The sequence below is a fragment of the Dermacentor albipictus genome, chromosome 1 (assembly GCF_038994185.2).
Source record: "Dermacentor albipictus isolate Rhodes 1998 colony chromosome 1, USDA_Dalb.pri_finalv2, whole genome shotgun sequence".
Classification (NCBI taxonomy): domain Eukaryota; kingdom Metazoa; phylum Arthropoda; class Arachnida; order Ixodida; family Ixodidae; genus Dermacentor; species Dermacentor albipictus.
The window spans coordinates 330,370,811-330,388,251 of NC_091821.1; the positions used below are offsets into that span (position 1 = coordinate 330,370,811).

At 45.3% G+C, this 17,441-nt stretch overlaps 1 protein-coding gene across 4 annotated transcripts in view; it reads left to right on the forward strand.

Annotated features, from left to right (window-relative positions):
- The window catches only part of LOC135909035 (oxytocin receptor-like), a 73,167-nt gene that overhangs the window by 15,910 nt on the left and 39,816 nt on the right, over positions 1–17,441 (forward strand). For 2 of the 4 annotated variants that reach the window (XM_070531666.1, XM_070531667.1), the window contains exon 2: positions 3,925–4,938. In XM_070531666.1, coding sequence (XP_070387767.1) covers positions 3,933–4,938 — 1,006 coding nt within the window. In that variant the 5' untranslated portion in view covers positions 3,925–3,932. Of the gene's footprint in view, positions 1–3,864; positions 4,939–17,441 lie in introns of those variants that run through there. The other 2 variants (XM_070531668.1, XM_065440895.1) reach the window with 2 other exon arrangements.

Sequence of the window (17,441 nt, forward strand, 5' to 3'; positions counted from 1 at the left end):
TCGCTCGCCGGCCATCGTCTCTGGATGATGCTGACGTATGCTGCCTGACATCTATTCTTTCTTTGACTCTCTATCCCCTCAACTTTCATCCCGCGCCCTCATCCCCAATACGCTGCGCCGCGCTCCCAATTGGGATGCAGAATTAAGCGTACTTTCCTTCTCCCAAATCACGAAGATGTTATCACGCTTGGACTTTATACAGAGTGTCCCTATAATTGCTATGGCAGTGAAAGTGAAATGAAACTAGACGACAAGACAACTTGCGGCAGCTGCGAGCCGAACCCTAGTCCTCGGTATTACGCGTGTGATGCTGCACCCTTGAGCTATTGCGGTGACCGCACACTTCCCTGGGTATTTGTGTGTGCATGCATACATTCGTGCGTGCGTTTGTGTGTCTGTGCCTGTGTGTGTGAGCGTGTGCGCGTGCGTGCCCCAGCGCGCGCGCGTTTGCGTAATAGAGAGAGAGAGATAGTGTGTGTGTGCGTATCTTGCGTGTTCGTGTGCATGCGTGCACACGCGTGTGTGTGTTTGTTTGTTAGCCGGTCTGAACTGGCGCGAAAGCCACTGGTAGCTGTCACTAGCAGTGGCCGATTTAAGGGGCAAAGATTCTCAGACGCCACGGTAGCTGTCTAGTTATGTTTTTCTGCTGCCTTTTCAACCGGCACGCGGTTGAGCGTTCCATTCCTGGTCATCGCATTTCTATGAAGGAAGAATGGAGAGCCGCTCGTGAACCAAGCTTCCTGCGAACACTGAAGGACGCCGGCTGGTCCAAATTAGTCCGGAGCTCACCACTACGGCGTCCCTCATCCTTCAACTCTTTCTCTTAGATGTTAGAACCCGTCAGCCACCCTCCCTCTTGCTTCTTTTTTTGTTCTTGCTGCCTAAAGTTTGGGAGAGCAAACCCTTTTACGGCCCAAGCTTGACGTACTTTGCAGCAGATAAACTATAGCTTCTGCTCGCAGCGAAGGTAGCGTACTCCACAGCGTCTTGCACAGTTAATGCGCTACCTTTTCTAAATTTTGCTGCTTTTGTACACCTTTGTTGCAGCCTGTCTCCTGTTCTTAAGGAGCGGCATTGTGTATAGTCCCAACATAAAAAAACACTTCCAGAAGCCGCAACAGCGCCATTCCTTTTTTTTCGTGCATTTACACAATACCGCTGCAGTTTCGAAAACTACCTAGTTTTACGCTTGAACTCTGCCTTAGGAAAAAGTAATGTTGCCAATTTAATCTTTCCTAGTCTTACAAGTGAAAGAATACAAAAGTAAGACTGCTGAAATATAATTAAGGCCGACTTCAATTAATTTATCGGGATGCTTCTCTCCCCGCCCAACAGCTTAGAAAAATAGAATTGGATCCTTACATCACATTGTATTTGTGGACTGTTTGCAAGAAACATGGTCTGACTGGCACTCAGAGAGGTTTAAAATGTTTTTAAATGCTTGCAGGTCTTATTCTCTACACAGCCGTGCTAACGAGCTGGTAAATAACGGTAGTTCTGCGTATAAACAAGAGCTTGGAAGAGTTCGCAACAGCTCAGATTCTTAACCGTGCACTTATGCCTTTGCTATGTCAGTGACTTCCACAAATGGTGAACTGTTCTGTGTCGACATGCTTTCAGTAAACCTGGAGCTGATTACTTGTTATGCTCACCGGCACACATATTGAAATTTCAGGACTGTGAGGTGTTCATAACAACATATCCATTCCCCTGACAACTCTATTAAGCTAAGGTCAAAATATACAAGACAATCAAAAACAGAGAATTAAAGAGATTGTTCTGCAGGTGTTGATAACAGCAACAGTCACGATGACGACGACCACAAGAACAAGCGTGGTACACGGAGAACTTTTGGATAGTCGCTTTTCGTCGCGACGATCCCGTGCTAAGCATTAGAACTCCGTAGTCACTGAGTCGCCACGGCAACGAAATACCACCGTAGTAATATTTTAAACGCTAACGCTAGGAACCAAAGCTGCCAGACCATTATTTTTAATAAAGTTATATTTCTTCTCCTTCTAACGCTAATACCATCGATTGAGTATACAGCACAGAAACCACGGTAATAAATGCTTTGCTTGAAACACAGTTAAAACAGAAGCTACCATGACATGTAAATCATCTTAAAGCGCAGTGCCTCTTACGACTGATGTTTAGCATTGCTTACCCGGCACTCCTTCTCGACGATTAACGCTTCACCAGCAAACGCGCAGATATGAAGGGCCCTTCACGCTGTATCATCGTTTTCTCAGGACCAGGGAGCTTGCTACTGAATCAGCGTAACCAAAGCTGACGGGCGAGACGAGCGCCTGCCTGGACGAGACTGGGCCGACATAGACGGTGACCCGCAAACAAAGGATCTCACGTCGAGGCGACCACAGCCGTCATCCTTAGTGGAAGCAACAACTACCTTGAAATATCACTCCACCGGAGACTGACCCTGACAAGCGGACCGCCACGAGTGACCCACTAATTGATAACAGTGGCCAACGTCGATGACTTCCGTGGGAACGACTTCGACATCAAGGGTGCGATCTTGTACGCGTTCCAAATTCGAACGGAGGCGGTCCGTTCTTTCCGTCGCGAAATTGGCGGTCCGTTCCGTTGCGTTCGTCCGATAGCAGACAACACGGAATGATTGACAGCAGATATCACTTCACAATTGACGTCATGGCGTTCGACACCGTTCAAACTGACCAAGCGTGTGCGGCTCGGTGGAACGGACCGCCTCCGTTCTATTTTGGAACGCGTACAAGATCGCACCCCAAATTCCAAACTTGCCGCGTCGTTGCCTCGTAACGGGCAACATTGGAGGTGGAGCCCGGCGGGACGATGCGACGTTATTGGCGCGATTTTGGGAACGGTTCAACTAGTGCAGTCAGCCGAGAACATTCAATTACCCCGACGCGAGAAAGGGGAAAAATAAGTGCATGAAAAGTGGATCTGGAGTGCTGTGGGAGTGTGCTCCGACTCTTACTAGAGTTCCTAGTCGAAAGGGTGCTCCTATAGTCGTACGTGAGCTCCTGATCATGCTCGTGCTAGTACTCGTACTGGTGCTAGTAAACGTAAACTCTCATCAGGTAAATTTGTAAACAAACCCTCTTTCTCCTATCTTGGACGTCGCCCCGGACCTCTCAATCACCCGTCACCTGGCACATCATCAGCCATGGAACCGTAATGGCCGCTCGGACCCCGAGTCGCAACAACTGCATTACACCGGTGGGATACGCTACCCTGAGTCCCAAAATGCCACAATTGGGCACAAGTCAAAACGAATCCGAGATCCGGCGTGTGCAATAACATTGAGAGTAAATCATTCACTGCGAACTGCGTAGAGTTTTGAACCTGTCATCATACTAAAGCATTTTGATCATGATGTCTACACATGGAAAGGGACGAAGGTCTTGTAACATGGACTAGGATCCCAGGAATAGCCATGGGTAGTAAGTCAGCTAAAGGACAGAGGAACGGAGCAACTGATTCGAAAAGCTTTTTTACTCATCAAGCTGAATCTTGGTTTGCGAAATGAAAGGCGCAAAATAGACGCCGATGAAGAATGTGTTCTTCTTCCGTGTTCATATTGCGGTGTTGACTTTCTGAAGTTTTCTTATTGCATTTGACGGGCCGATACATGCGCTTTTTATAAGAAACAAAAAAGAAACAAGACTCCCAGCGACATATTTTAGGATGAAAGTCACCGTATTGGTGTCCTTAGCTAGTGTACCTAAGGCGCAGCGGCACATGTACTGTTCACATTTATTCTTACTGCCCCAAGACGCCTCTGTGTGGTTTCAAGTATTAACATCTTGCCGCCGGTTACGGTTGACTATTGTGAATGCTTGACTCATTTGTAATTGCATTTCGCAGGGTCCACTAAGTGATCTGACCTGCTTCCTATTTTGTCCTTTTGTATGTCCTCTACAGCAGAAACCATGAATCTCGTGGACGACGCGCATGACCTGCTTGAACCTACGGCGTCGGGGCCAGCGCCGGCCGACGCCAACGAGTCCACCAGCAGCGACAACATCACCGAACTGCAGAGCGCCGTGCATCGCGACGAGTCGCTGGCGCTCATCGAACTCGCCGTGCTCACCTTCATTTTTGCGCTCACCGTGGTCGGAAACTTGTGCGTTCTGGTGGCCCTAAATGCGCGCCGCTCCAAGATGACGCGCATGTACTACTTCCTGGTGCACCTGTGCGTCTCGGACCTTACCACCGCCTTCTTCACGGTGCTGCCTCAGCTCGGCTGGGACGCCACGTACCGTTTCCGGGGCGGGAACTTCTTCTGCAAGTGCGTCAAGTACGGCCAGATTCTGGGCCCTTATCTCTCCTCGTACGTGCTCGTGGTGACGGCCGTGGATCGGTACCAGGCCATCTGTTTCCCGCTATCCAACTGCTCCTGGACGCCGACCAAGTCTAAGCTCCTGGTGTCGCTAGCCTGGGCCGTGTCACTGCTCTGCTGCGTGCCTCAGCTATTCGTCTTCAGCTACCAGGAGGTGGCGCCGGGTGTGTACGACTGTTGGGGCACCTACATCGAGCCATGGGGCCTGCGCGCCTACGTCACGTGGTACGCCCTGAGTGTCTTCTTCATCCCCCTGTTGGTGCTTGTCTTCACGTACGTCTGCATCTGCCGCGCCATCTGGCAGAACCTGTACCTTAAGCGAAAGAGCTCGGATGTCGAAGGACGCGGCAAAGCGTACCGCTTCAAGAGCCCGCAGGGGGGCGCCGCGGCCGACACCAACTCGTCTTTGCACATGCGGGGCCCCCTGGTGCCTCGCAGTCACTCGTCAGCCCGAGGCCTATCCAGGGCCAAGATAAAAACGGTGAAGATTACCGTGGTGGTGATCAGCTTCTACATCATCTGCTCGTCGCCCTTCATCTGCGTCCAGATGTGGATGTACTGGGGCACGGGCCTCGACATGAGCGACGCCTGGACAAGTGAGTACTAAGAACGGGAGGCTAGCGACTGCATGCGCTCCACAGCTTTCATTTTAAATGCAGCTGTGCTCATTAATTTCGTTGAACTAGGCTCAAGACGAGGAAATGAGAACAAACACTGTCATGCAGTACCTCTGCGGTCGCGGCAGAAGAGTCCTCTCACCCTGCCCCTCTCAAAAAAAAAAAAAAATCCTGGGTACGCTACTGGTTCGCGGAGTTGGAACAAACGTATACAGACAACGCTGACGCAAAGAAGTGTTAGCTGTGGTCGGAATATGGCGTAATTGGGGTGTATGAGAAGCGCGCGCTCGCAAGCCTAAAATGCAGTTTCGACGGTTGAGTGCAAAAAAGAACAAGAAAGGCGAAAACAATAATCTCAGAAGCACCACTACGCTCGACCTGGAAAATTTTTAGCCAAAATAGTATACACCACGCATTTAGCTTGTCGTAGCGGTTTCTTGGTTCAGTGATCGCTTTGAGTGACCACTACCCAAACGCGAGTTTTGACAATCCCAACTCGAGCGCTCTTAACGCATTCGCCTACGGTGCCCAGCTTCTGGTGGGAATTCACGCTCTGGCCCCAGGCGAAAAAGCACGTCTCTGTTACGACGCACACATGCATCTACCGCCTCCCTGGAGGATTTCCATCAGCACTCTGCGTCGAGTTCCTTGGGCTTACCACTTATGTATATAGTAGATCACATACTGCTTTGAAGTGTGCGACTCAATTGCGTCTCACTCCCTGCGTAGCGTGCCGAACCGTGCCTATCGCGAGTTGAGCCCAGCAGATGAAATGCGTTCATCCATCGCTTCGCTGTCACTATCACTATCTTCACTATCAATGATTACTTCTATTAAGAAGTGATATTGGCAACTCTATCAGAAAGCTTTACTTTATATATATAGTGACTAATTTAGTGAATGCCATTAAGTGCGCGTCTACCTGTAGTGTAATTCTTTATGACACCCAGACTCAAACATGTATTTTTTTCGTGGACAGTACTCCTAGCACTGCACGAAATTTTTTATACGAAGTTAAGGAACGGGAAATTATGCCTTTCGGCCACGCGCTAGTGCTGGAATATGTAATATAATAAACGAGACCTACCGATGAGGAAGAAGCGCACCTAAATGTGACGCGTTCACGCACACGTATAAAAGGAACTACACAGGCGCTGGACTGCAATTACTGCTTTATTGCTCAAAGACACGCCATTTGTAGTGTCCTTCGAGACGCGCACGCGGCCTGACGGCAGTGAGGCGTTAACGCGGCTCATAGTAAAAAAATAAACATAAAAAACAAAGATGGCCTTTTTTTTTATTCGCACTCTAGGAATAATCAAAATCCAAGATAGCGGCGCGCTTTGTCAGACAATGATACCGAGGGGCAACTGATACGCCTGTGTTTCCATTTGTCAATTTCTATTGCTATAAGAATTTCCCGTGTTTGTTTCGAGACCTACAGGTATACTTAGAAAGAACAGTCGCAACCATGCAATGTAAGTTTATTATTTTTTTATTACTTGAAATAACCTTTTTCTTCTTTATTTGCTCTTGTTTCTTACGGGAGATTGAGGATGGGCAGAACTAAAATGAAGACAAGGTACCTTGGCGACCCAAATAATTAGTTCTTTATAGTATTCTGTACTTTTCAGACTAATGCTTATAGCATGTCAGCTTTTTTTTCACTTAACCGGAACGAAGGAAACGCCACGCAATAAAACAGAAAACATCCAGTTCCAACGAACATGTTGGAACCTATCTATTTGAAGCGTATAATTAATGACACGGTTATATAAATGCCCGGCAAATAAATCAGATATTGTACAACTGCGTTTATTTTTATGCTTTGCATTGCGTAACCTCATGAAATGCTGATGTTTATGAACCACACAGCTGAAAACACCGTTCGCAAGCTATGCCGAAAATTAACGCAAACAGCAAATCTAGCTAATGGACAGCGTGGATCGTCGACGCACCGATGTCACGAGGTCGAAGGCGATGCATGAAGCTTGGCGAGAGAAGCAAGGAGAGGAGAGCGTTGTGCAGAGAAAAACACAATACATGCGAGAATATATACAGTCATGATTATGTACTTTGTGTGTCACAGTGGCACGTACTCACTCTAGGATATTTGGACACGAGCGGGCACATACTCGATGCCCACGTACAAAACGGATCAAGAATATGTAGAAAGAATATAAGCAATTCAAGAAAATTTAAAAGGCCACTGAATAACGCCCATTATTCCATTAAGATCTCCCTTTGCTTTAGAGTTATGCAGGAGCCCACAACCTATATGCAGGTTTTAAGTTGAGATTTATTTTTTGTTTTATTGCGCACGAAAGAGTTTCGCTCACTAGCACGACAGTGGGGGCTAAAATTTCGTGCTGTAATGCGAACTCGTTCACTGAGTGAGACAGCACCGAAGGACGTCAAACTGAGGATAGTAGGCAAGGAAAGGTTCACTTTAAAAGGAACGTACAGTAGCTATGTATCTGTTCCATTTTGTGCAAGCGAGCGCCCTCACTGCAAAATCTGAAAGTTTATTTCTCTACCTAAACACATACGCTATGCAACCTTAACACTATGTCCATCCTTAACTGCTATTTCTTTACTGCAAAACGAACATGCCTTCTCTAAACTCCCGAACTTTATTTTTTCAGGGGGTGGGGGGTGGGGGGCAGGTGAGCGGAATCTGGCGCCACTAAATAGATTCAACATGTAGCCTGTAGGAAACCCTTTGCCAGAAATTATGATGGTAAACAGAGAATCAGTACGAAAAAAAAGAAGAAAAAATGTATATGTATGGGCTACGAAGAGAGGAACAGCGGAATCCTTTCAGCGGTTACCTTTCTTCATGAAAAAAATATCTAAGGTGAAAAAATGACGCGGCACCTACGACGAAATGCGAAAGCTACAATGTGAAAACTACACGGTTCCAGCAAACATCAACTGGATGAAGCGAGATTGGAACTCGCGTTCCGGCCACTGCTCTCAAGATCCTGCGGCAGCTGATTATTTTCTAATGTAAATTTTCCTTCGTCCACGTGGCTACGCAAGAAAAGGGCAAGTAAGTCAAACACAGAATTTCCAGATAAGACCGGAATAGCGCATGTTATGGGTTACATTGAAAAGCTTTTTTCAAGTAAACGAGAAAGAACGAGAAGACATCCATCAAATTCAAAGGTACATGACCTATGCCTCCAATTCGGTTACTTCAAGTTTTGCGGTAGTCATTGGACGAAAGAGAAGCTAAGTTTTCCTGTCAATGGCGGTGTCTCTCCGCCTGCAAGAAGTAAACAGAAGAAAAAGTTCGTGCGACCAGATTGATGCAAGCTCGGTACCAGGTCCTTCTATCACTGAGTCCTTAAGTAGACGACAACGCCTGTTATCCATGGGATGCACTTCTGAAAGGAGATGGCCAGACGCGCGTTTCTTGCTGCAATGACATTTTTTTCGGTGGTTTTTTTTTCCGTGCATGCATCAAGAAGCAGATTTTTTTCTAGAAAAAAAGTTTTGCTTTTGTGATGCCACCACCCCTCCCTGCCCCCCACCCCCTTTTTTTTCTCTTAAGAGCATCCGTCTTAGGGACAGCTAGGCTGTGAAATAAAAACGATGCCACATGATGCAGGCAAAATTATGAAGCCTTCTTTTGTTTGTTTTCTGCATTACCCTTTTATTTTTCGCTGCACTGTTTTACTGGGCTGTTCTCTGTACTTCATTAATTTCTTATTGTGTGTTTTTATGGGACTCCTGCTTACGCCCACGTAGCCTGCAAATTGGTTGGGGATGCGTAGTCGCACAGGTTTTAAAGGTATCGCACCAGCAGCCGCAAAAGTTGCATTTGCAACGTTTTCTCAGGATGGGGCCATTGGCGAGATTACGCGACATTTTCCCGTCTTTTTCAATGAAATCAAATTATGCGAATTTACATGGCCAAACAACGATCTGTTTATGAGGCATGCCGTTGTGGGGGACTAATTTCGACCACCTGGGGTTCTTCAACATGCACCACGGGTGTTTTCGCATTTCGCGCCCATAGAAATCCGACCGCCGTAGCCGGGATTCGATTCCGCGACCTCGTGCTTAGCAGCCTAATACCATAACTATTAAGCAACCAGTGGATGCCCACGTCTTTTTTCCAGCTCCGTAATAAGTGATTATTCCTGTCCTCAACTCGAATCGAACCTTTCCTGTTCTTCATAAAAATTATCAGAGTTTAGTGTCATCGTAAAACATCTAGAAAGTTGCCTGCTGCTACTTGCCAAATACTACACATACAGGACGTTTTTTTTTTAGGCTTGTAGATAAAAAAAAATTATTAATGAAGTTTTTTATGAGGGCCTTAGGGGCGCTTGTTTAAACGGCGAGTTCGAGGCGGTCACACTTAAACGCACCCACGTTTTTCTTTCTTCTTTCTTTTTTAAATCCTGTAAGGCGCACCTAGTTTGACAGAGTTATCGCGGAATTTCAGTGGTAAATCGGGGCAATATTGAAACCGAGCGTCGCGGGAGTGGAGAAACAGCGCCCCCGTCATCACATCAGACCGAAACACACCGTGACGACAGGTGCGAGGCAGTGAACGTCTCGGCTTGTCTCGGCTCGTCCCGGCATCTACTGACACGGCACGCTTTTTGCATGGCAAGTGTGTGCGGCTGTGTTCCGTGTCAAAATCGGCCGCGAGATGACGTCATTCAAACTTGTCTCCACGCTTTTTTACGAGGCGTTGCCGTCGCTCACAGCACGACGCGTTCAGCTTCGATGTTGCCTCGATCCAGTTTTGTACTTTCACGAAGAATATCTCAAATTAGGTGCGATTTTCAAGATTTTTGAGAGGTGGGGGTGGATCGGAATGTCACTGCCTCCAAATTTGCCATTTAGACAGCTGCCCCCAAGGCGGTAATGAGATTGTTAGTTAATGCAGTTTTGTCTCCTGAAGCTCATGCTATTAGTGGCAAATGATGTCCACCTCACTTAGAAACTCGTATGAAAAAAAAAGCACCACCCGCTTCGTTGCGCTCGTTACATCTTTATCAAAAATCAGTTGGAAGTGGATTTAGGCCGTCAACTTTCAATTAAAATTGCTGAATATTGCAGATGCTCAGGACACGAAACTGTCAAATTTACAACTCTGTAGCATAGTAACGAAAAGGATGTTACAATTCTGCAATTTGGATCTAATTATAGATCTAAAGAGGACAAAGTAGACATATTGCACATGGCTCGTAAATACACCACAATTATTTCAGTATGACCTTTGCGGAATCTTTTTAGACATTGTAAGAAATTTACATAAGACATAAGTTTACATGCCGAATTTGTCGGCTTTTCATTATCTAACGGACGCAGTTTACAGAACTTCGATATCTGTTTTAGGTACAGGGTTATGGATTTGTAAACTTCGTGCTTCTACGTTTTATCTAGCAACAATTTTCAGTCAGCTTTGTAAAATAATTGCGGCTGTAAATCAAAACTGCGCTTTCGAAAGTCATTAGCACTTAACGTTCCATATTAAATGCTATTAATTTCACTGAAATCGGCCCAGGGGCTACACCATAAAAGCATTTTTGCGTTTTACATTCATTTGAATACGCAGCATCGGAGTTAGGCCCAAGTTAAAGCTTGCTCTTAAGCTCAATCGTTTCGATTGCTGGATTACTCGAAAGAGAACAGAGAGCAAGGGACAGAGAGAGAGAAATAAACATTCGTGCCTTTTCGAACAAGCGCTAATTCTGCGGCTGTTAAATGAGTATGCTGCACAGGTGTTTTGGTTTGGAAGATAGAGCGAAAACTTCTCCGACCACTATATTCTCACTGGGATATAGAAACCGAATAGAGAATTGTCATAGAGAAGCAAGAAAGAATAAACAGCGAGAGAGGCGATGGCAAGGAGTCATAACCTAGTCATAGAACAGCGAAAGAGAGTGTAAATCAGCTTTGATTCAGCGTTTTTATGCGGCAACAATAATCCAATTAAGGTAGGGGCTGTCGTTATCGCTTCTACCCCTTTAGCGGATCTCCACTTTCGTCCGGGTCGTTGCACGTAAGTTTTCCCGCGGCGATTTCACGCTCAGCTTGAAAACAACATGGATGAGTGTTTGGAGCAGGCACGTACAAGAATTTCATATCAGAGGAGGGTGAATGCGTCCACTAGTCCGAACCAACTATTTTCATTAAATGTGTTTTTTAGCTGCACCAAACTTTTTAAACATTGCCTATGGCAGATGACAGCACAATTCTAACCCTTGATCTAAATTACTCCAGGAGGCGGCCATTACCCTTACGGCAAATCAAAACATTCAACTGAATATTTAAGGTAAATACGCTCATTAACTTTTTAATTAATTACTTCACCCCGCATATTTCAATCTACCGATTGTAGCCGCTTAGCTAGCACGGCGCGTCGACTTGGAACGAGTTCCCTGGACACACCAGTTCCGAGATATTCATTTTCTAAGTGTCCGACGAAATGTATTCGCAAATGTTCCAGTTACTTTTGTGCTGCAATTCATAAAACAGCAGTTTCTTAATATAGTAACTGTAACTGTCGGTTTCTATGAGCCCCGAGGCGGCGTAAGACGCATACAGAGACGGTGAAGACCCGGAAGGGACTGCCAAGCCCTTCTTTTTTATGCCTCGTGCACCCCTCGCGAGTGCGGGCGCGGCACCGATTTTTGTTGTTTTCTTCGCAGCAAGCCACGAGCCATATATATATATATATATATATATATATATATATATATATATATATATATATATATATATAAGGGTCATAGACGTCAGTATTGTGATACATTTATTGTTGTTACAACTGTGATACATTTATGTGATACAACTGTGATACATTTATACATATAGCACCATAGTAGTTCTGTGTGTTCGGGTGGCATAATGTTCTGTACGCCTTAGAGTGGGTTGCTAAATTCGATGAAGTAGTTAATACATGTGTCGTTCTTTCCTCTTGTATGTTTGATGTGCTCTTATTAGCCCCGAGAACGAACACGGGCGGCGCTGCGAGCGCCGCTCGCGTGACGTCAGGGCACGGACTCGCGGCTGTCGTCTGCTACAGTTCGGGCGTTGTCCGGGCGCTTTCTGCGGTGTTTTCGTTTGTTCGCCCTCGTTCTCTCTGCTTGTATACTTATGCTGGTCGTCTCAAATATATTTTTACGACGTCTTCCTTTGCGAACATTTATTCAAAGAGCAAATTTCTTAGACAACAATGCAGCTCTCGAAGGCAACGCTACAGTGCCAGCCGAAGCGACGCAGACCAGCCCATTGCGGTTTTTTCATGCGCGGATAGACAATCGCAAAAGCATAGCCTATAGGAATCCACTTATGATACCATAACTGCCGCGGTGCAACAAGTATGTCGCAAAGCTGGCTATATATGACTTCTACAGCAGTTACGTTGATTTTATTCCGCTAAAATAGGTTTGCTCACGACGAGTAGTTCATGGTGTAATATCGAATTTTTGCATTTCCTCACATAAACGCTCGGCAGTAGCACGGGGACTTGAATTATACTGGAGCTTAGATTCTACACGCCTCACTTGCTTCTTTAACTGCTTGTCAACATTAGGCGGTTCTTCACGTGTTTATTTTTTTAAGCGGCGGAAATTTGAAGTAAAGTTAATGAAGGCTTAGAGCTATTTACAGAGTACAAATAGGAATGTACCAATATATATTTCCTTTTCCGTGCTACACGTTCAACTCACATCTTTAGGGCGCGTTTGCTAATGATTAATAATGTAAGTTAAGTTCCTCTTTTTTTTGTCTATATTACCAAGTGTATATCATTTATTTATTTCAATGCCGTAGTGTGTTTTGCATTGTTATTGTGGAAATATTTCACTGTTCTTTCATATATTGTATAACTGCAACGTTGTATGGCCACTATATAAATGTAATTTATATGGCGCTTGCTGTGCTACCCCGTGCAGCCATATTGTACCTAAGGGGGTGAGGTTACCTCAAGCCGCGTCTGGGCGACTTTTTACCCTCATCCACCTCAACTTACCACTCCTCTGTACATGCGTGTGTGTAAATGGAAATTAATAAATCATATCAAACTCACTTGAGAAATTTACTGGTGCTTGCTGCTTGAGGAATATACATGACGAATCTGTTTGGCGAATTAACTGACACAGGCTGCTCGGCCCAATTTTTTTAGTGAAGTATGCCTGCTGGACCGCATAGCTGCAGCCAGAAAGAAGTCGAAGCGTCAATGATTAGTAGTATGGGACATATTGAAGATATCGAAATTCCCCCGGTGGAGGGTCAGAAATCAAGTGAAAGTATATGCAAGGCTTGTGGTGCTTTCTTTATGAATGTTTGCGATTGGATTGGAGCAAACTTAATTTGCCTGCAAGGTTCTCTTTTATGTACCGACGAAGCGAATAGTTATCCGTTTGTATAATTGAATAATGCTGGATCGAGACATGGTGAGACAGAAGGTGCTTGAATTTTCCTTTTGTATACAGGAAATCTAAGCTGCGGTGTAGTAGCTCGAGAATACTTTAGCCATTCTAGTTGGCGCTGTAAAAAAAATGCTTTATGGTTTTAATTCGAAGTTGTAGGGAACTGATGGGTTTCGCGAACATAGCGTGCCTCGCCATACGGACAGTCGATTGCTACCGTTACGTGATCGGGGGTGTGCCATATTGTCGATAAAGGCTACTGAGGGCCACTATGAAACATTTCATCACTTTCAATGGAGTGGCTCTCGATCTTAACAACGAAACTTTTCTCTCAGGTGATTGCTACTATGGTGTTTGTGAATTAACTATGTAAATACTCTACATGACGCGCCGTCGTGTTAGCAGCCATTAGCAATTCGTTTTTTGGATGCCTGTTTCAGAGGGTGATGAAAGTAGCAGCAAACTTTTTCATAAGAAATGCGCGCCTAACTATTTTTTTTACGCATTAATGAATGGCCATATTTGAATAGAACAACACACCAGAGTAATAGGAATCATGATGAGAGCTTCGCTGGGCAGTGTCTTTCTAAAATCAGATAACATGTTGACGCCAATTACCAAATTTTTCTTCCACGTAAAATGCAATGCCTCTCATAACTAAATACTAAAGGAATGTTAAGTGTTTAGCGAAGCATCATACAGAACTTCGCGAGTTGAATTTGCAGATATTCTTTTTTTAGTCAAAATTTACCGATAGACACGGCGCATATATGCATTGCAAAACCTAGTAGACGCCTTTAACGCTACTTAGCTTGCGATATCCAAGTCGCAAAGTTTCTCGACTCACACGCTTTTGAAGAAGAAACTGTGGTTAAGGTATGGCAGCTGAAAGAAGCCGACGTATTCTTCAATACGTACGGCTCGAGCTACCCATCCCCCAAGCATACACGAAGGGAACGAGCGCGCGCGGAAGCCCAGCGAACCGGAGCGAGCGGCGTCCTGGCCGTGACGTCACTCGCGAGAGGGCGCCACTCCTAATTCTCGGGGCTAATACCAGGCGTTTTTCGACGACTTTAATAAGATTTGAAAATAACCGTTCGGGAAATAAAAGGATCGTTGTTTCGGAGACATGCATCTAATCGTGGTGACCTTGAGGTGATAGGTGATGCATGATAATTAGTTGCTAATTAACAAGAATACATTAATTAACCTTTACACCTTTAGTTGCAGTGGGCCCATTGTATTGTTAGTAGGCCCAGTAGCGGTCAGCCAGCGCACTGTAGCTCTGTGCCCTTCACTGTAGCAGCGCGCTGGCTGCCCGCTGTTGGGTGACGTAAGCAGAACACGGCCTCCATGCAGGGCGTGGCTTCGCGCTCGCTGCAGCCTAACTCTTCCAGTTTCGGCACCTTTGGGCTCTCTCCTTTTGGCTCGGAGCCAAAAGAATTCCCCTTGTCAAACTTTTCATATTTGCTGTTTTCATAAATATCCCATCGCTGGCTCAAATACTTGCCATCGTAAATCTGGTAATCGTTTCCAATGACGCTTATGCCCTGATATTTTCTTTACTAGTAATGCATAACATAATATTCTTTAAATACCGAACGTGGGTGAACTTCATCACGCCGTGTTTCGGACGTAAACCAGTGAGTGGCATAATGCCTTATCGTACTAGCGTTTATCTCTATGTCGCAACCCGATAGGCCCGATAATACGCGAACGTGTCATTCGCTTCAACTATCGCAGCAATCCAGAGCGTTTGCCGCCGGCACGCGTGCGTGAGCGCGCCGTGCTTAAGCAACCTCCAACGATACAAGTTGGGTCATTAGGAAATCAAGCCAACCATGACGAACGCGCGCCACACTTCCTTCGAACTCGTTAAGCTTGTGCAGCGATCGCAAGCTTTTCTCACCTTCACTTTTTTTTTTCTCTTCATTTTGAATGTGGCGAGAGGATGCGAACGCTCTCGTTAGAAGCACTGCAGTAGCAACCGTAGCGCAGGCGGTTCGTTAAAGAAGTGCGTAGCGGATCATTAAATGCACCAAGGGTTCGGCTAACCTGCTATAACGTTTATCTTTTCCGTATTCTTTCGCGCGTTCGTTCCTAGGCGCTAACTGACGATCAGCAAGTTTAGCGGAAGCTCGTTTTTTTTTCTTTTGGCGAGGGAACCGAACCTGGAGCCGTACTCACAAGGCTCTTTGTTCCTAACTGCAGCTTGATATTGATTGACCGCTTTCTCTTAGTATGTCCAATATTACTATTTGCTTGCACTCGCTCTTAGGAACGTTTCTAGCATAAGCAGTCTTTGTTTGGTCTGCGGATACGGGTGGTGAGCCCACATTCAGAATATTTCTCTCTGTGTAATACTGTCTCAATGTAAATATTGTAACCCCCGACATTTCTTTTTAATTCAAGGGTTTGTTTGTTCTTTTGTTCATTTGCACTGTTCATTATCAGCTGAGTGGGATCAAAAACTAACTTGTCGAACATAACATTTTGCACTCAACGAGCGCAACAAGAACGAAACCGCGGAGTCTCAAACGGTATGAATTCACTAATATAATAAACTTTTGCGAAATAACTCGACAATTACTTCTTACAGCAAAAAAAACTTGTTGTGCATGAATCACAATAAGGTTGAATATTTAAGCTTGGTTTGGAATTTCAACCTTCGTGCCGCTTAAAATAGAGGCCATATTATATACACATCCTATTCTGTATTGAGCTGCCCTTGCTGCAAAGACCAGTAATTTGCGCGTGTCCTCGTAAAGACGATTTCATCGAAAGATACAGGTTCTCCTTGTTCAGTTCTATTTTCAGGTTCATCTTAACTTTGAAACATGCTGCGTCATTACTTTTTCGGGGCTCTCATTCATTCCTCATTTCTTGTGCGCAGAATGCAACATTCACGAAAATAGTGGGTCATTTCTTCCTCGTTAAGTTGCGGTCGCCAAGCGAAAACGAATTACGGACCTCGCGTGCAGCATCCACGGCTATATTCTGCGACCTGGATAGCAGCAACTGAAAGACCAGCAAGAATTTGATTAGGAGCTATAGTGCTACAGAAGTACCGAGCTCTAATTTCATTAATGTACGATTCGCATTTCAGGATGAGCACGTAAGTGAAAAGAAAAGAAAAAAGTGAACCAAGAAGCCAAATAAGTAACATGATACGTTTTGTGGGGGTCTGTAATTCAATTAAAAACAAAAAGAAATGGAATAATATTTTAAAAAAGAGAGAAAGAAAAGAAACAAATATTTCAGAATGCGGCCATTCGAGGCGTCAGGACAATTGCCTCAAAGCTGGCCACTAATATCAATTTCCGGTTGCTCCACGGCAAAAAGAGGGACGACTCCTTCCCCCCAAATCAAATATTACCCTTTCCTTCGCAGTTTATCGTGCGTACATCTACCGCGCGCCCATACCTCGATTACCGCGAGAGACGTCGTTTTTCGCAGCACGCGATCCGTATAGCGAGCGCTGTTGCTTATGAACGGCTGGCAGTGTCCGTAAAGGGACGACAGACGGTTCCACGATGCATACGTACCTCGTCCGGCGAAAGAGGTGCTTCTGATATTCCGCAATTGCGATCTCGCCGAAGCTGTGCCGCGCGCCCAAAGCAATGACACGCGTTCTGATGAGTGCTCACAAGGATATGGTTTCCTGTTCTCCTTTCCTTTATGCTAAACACGCAGTGTTTTGTCGAGTGCATATGCAGATGCTCTAACGTGCACTGCATTTCAGTGGACCTGCATTGCAGTTCCGTGCAGCAAGAGGGGTCTTAAAGAAAACACGCCATGCAGACGGCGCTGTCTTGTGTATTCTTTGTTCTTTCTTGCGCACTTGCAATATGAAAACCTTATTAGGAATGGCACGCCAACAAACCCAAGTTGTCGCGATAGGAAGCAACGGCGGATTTGCGTGGAGGGATGTTAGGGTATCCATGAATATCGTTCATCTGTCTGTCCCCTTGTATCTCTCGCCTCACTTTTTTTCTCTCTCCTTACATTGCATTGTTTTTTCTTTCTTGCTTTTATTTTTCTGTAACCACTTACAGCATACATTTCCCGATATAATCTGCGTCC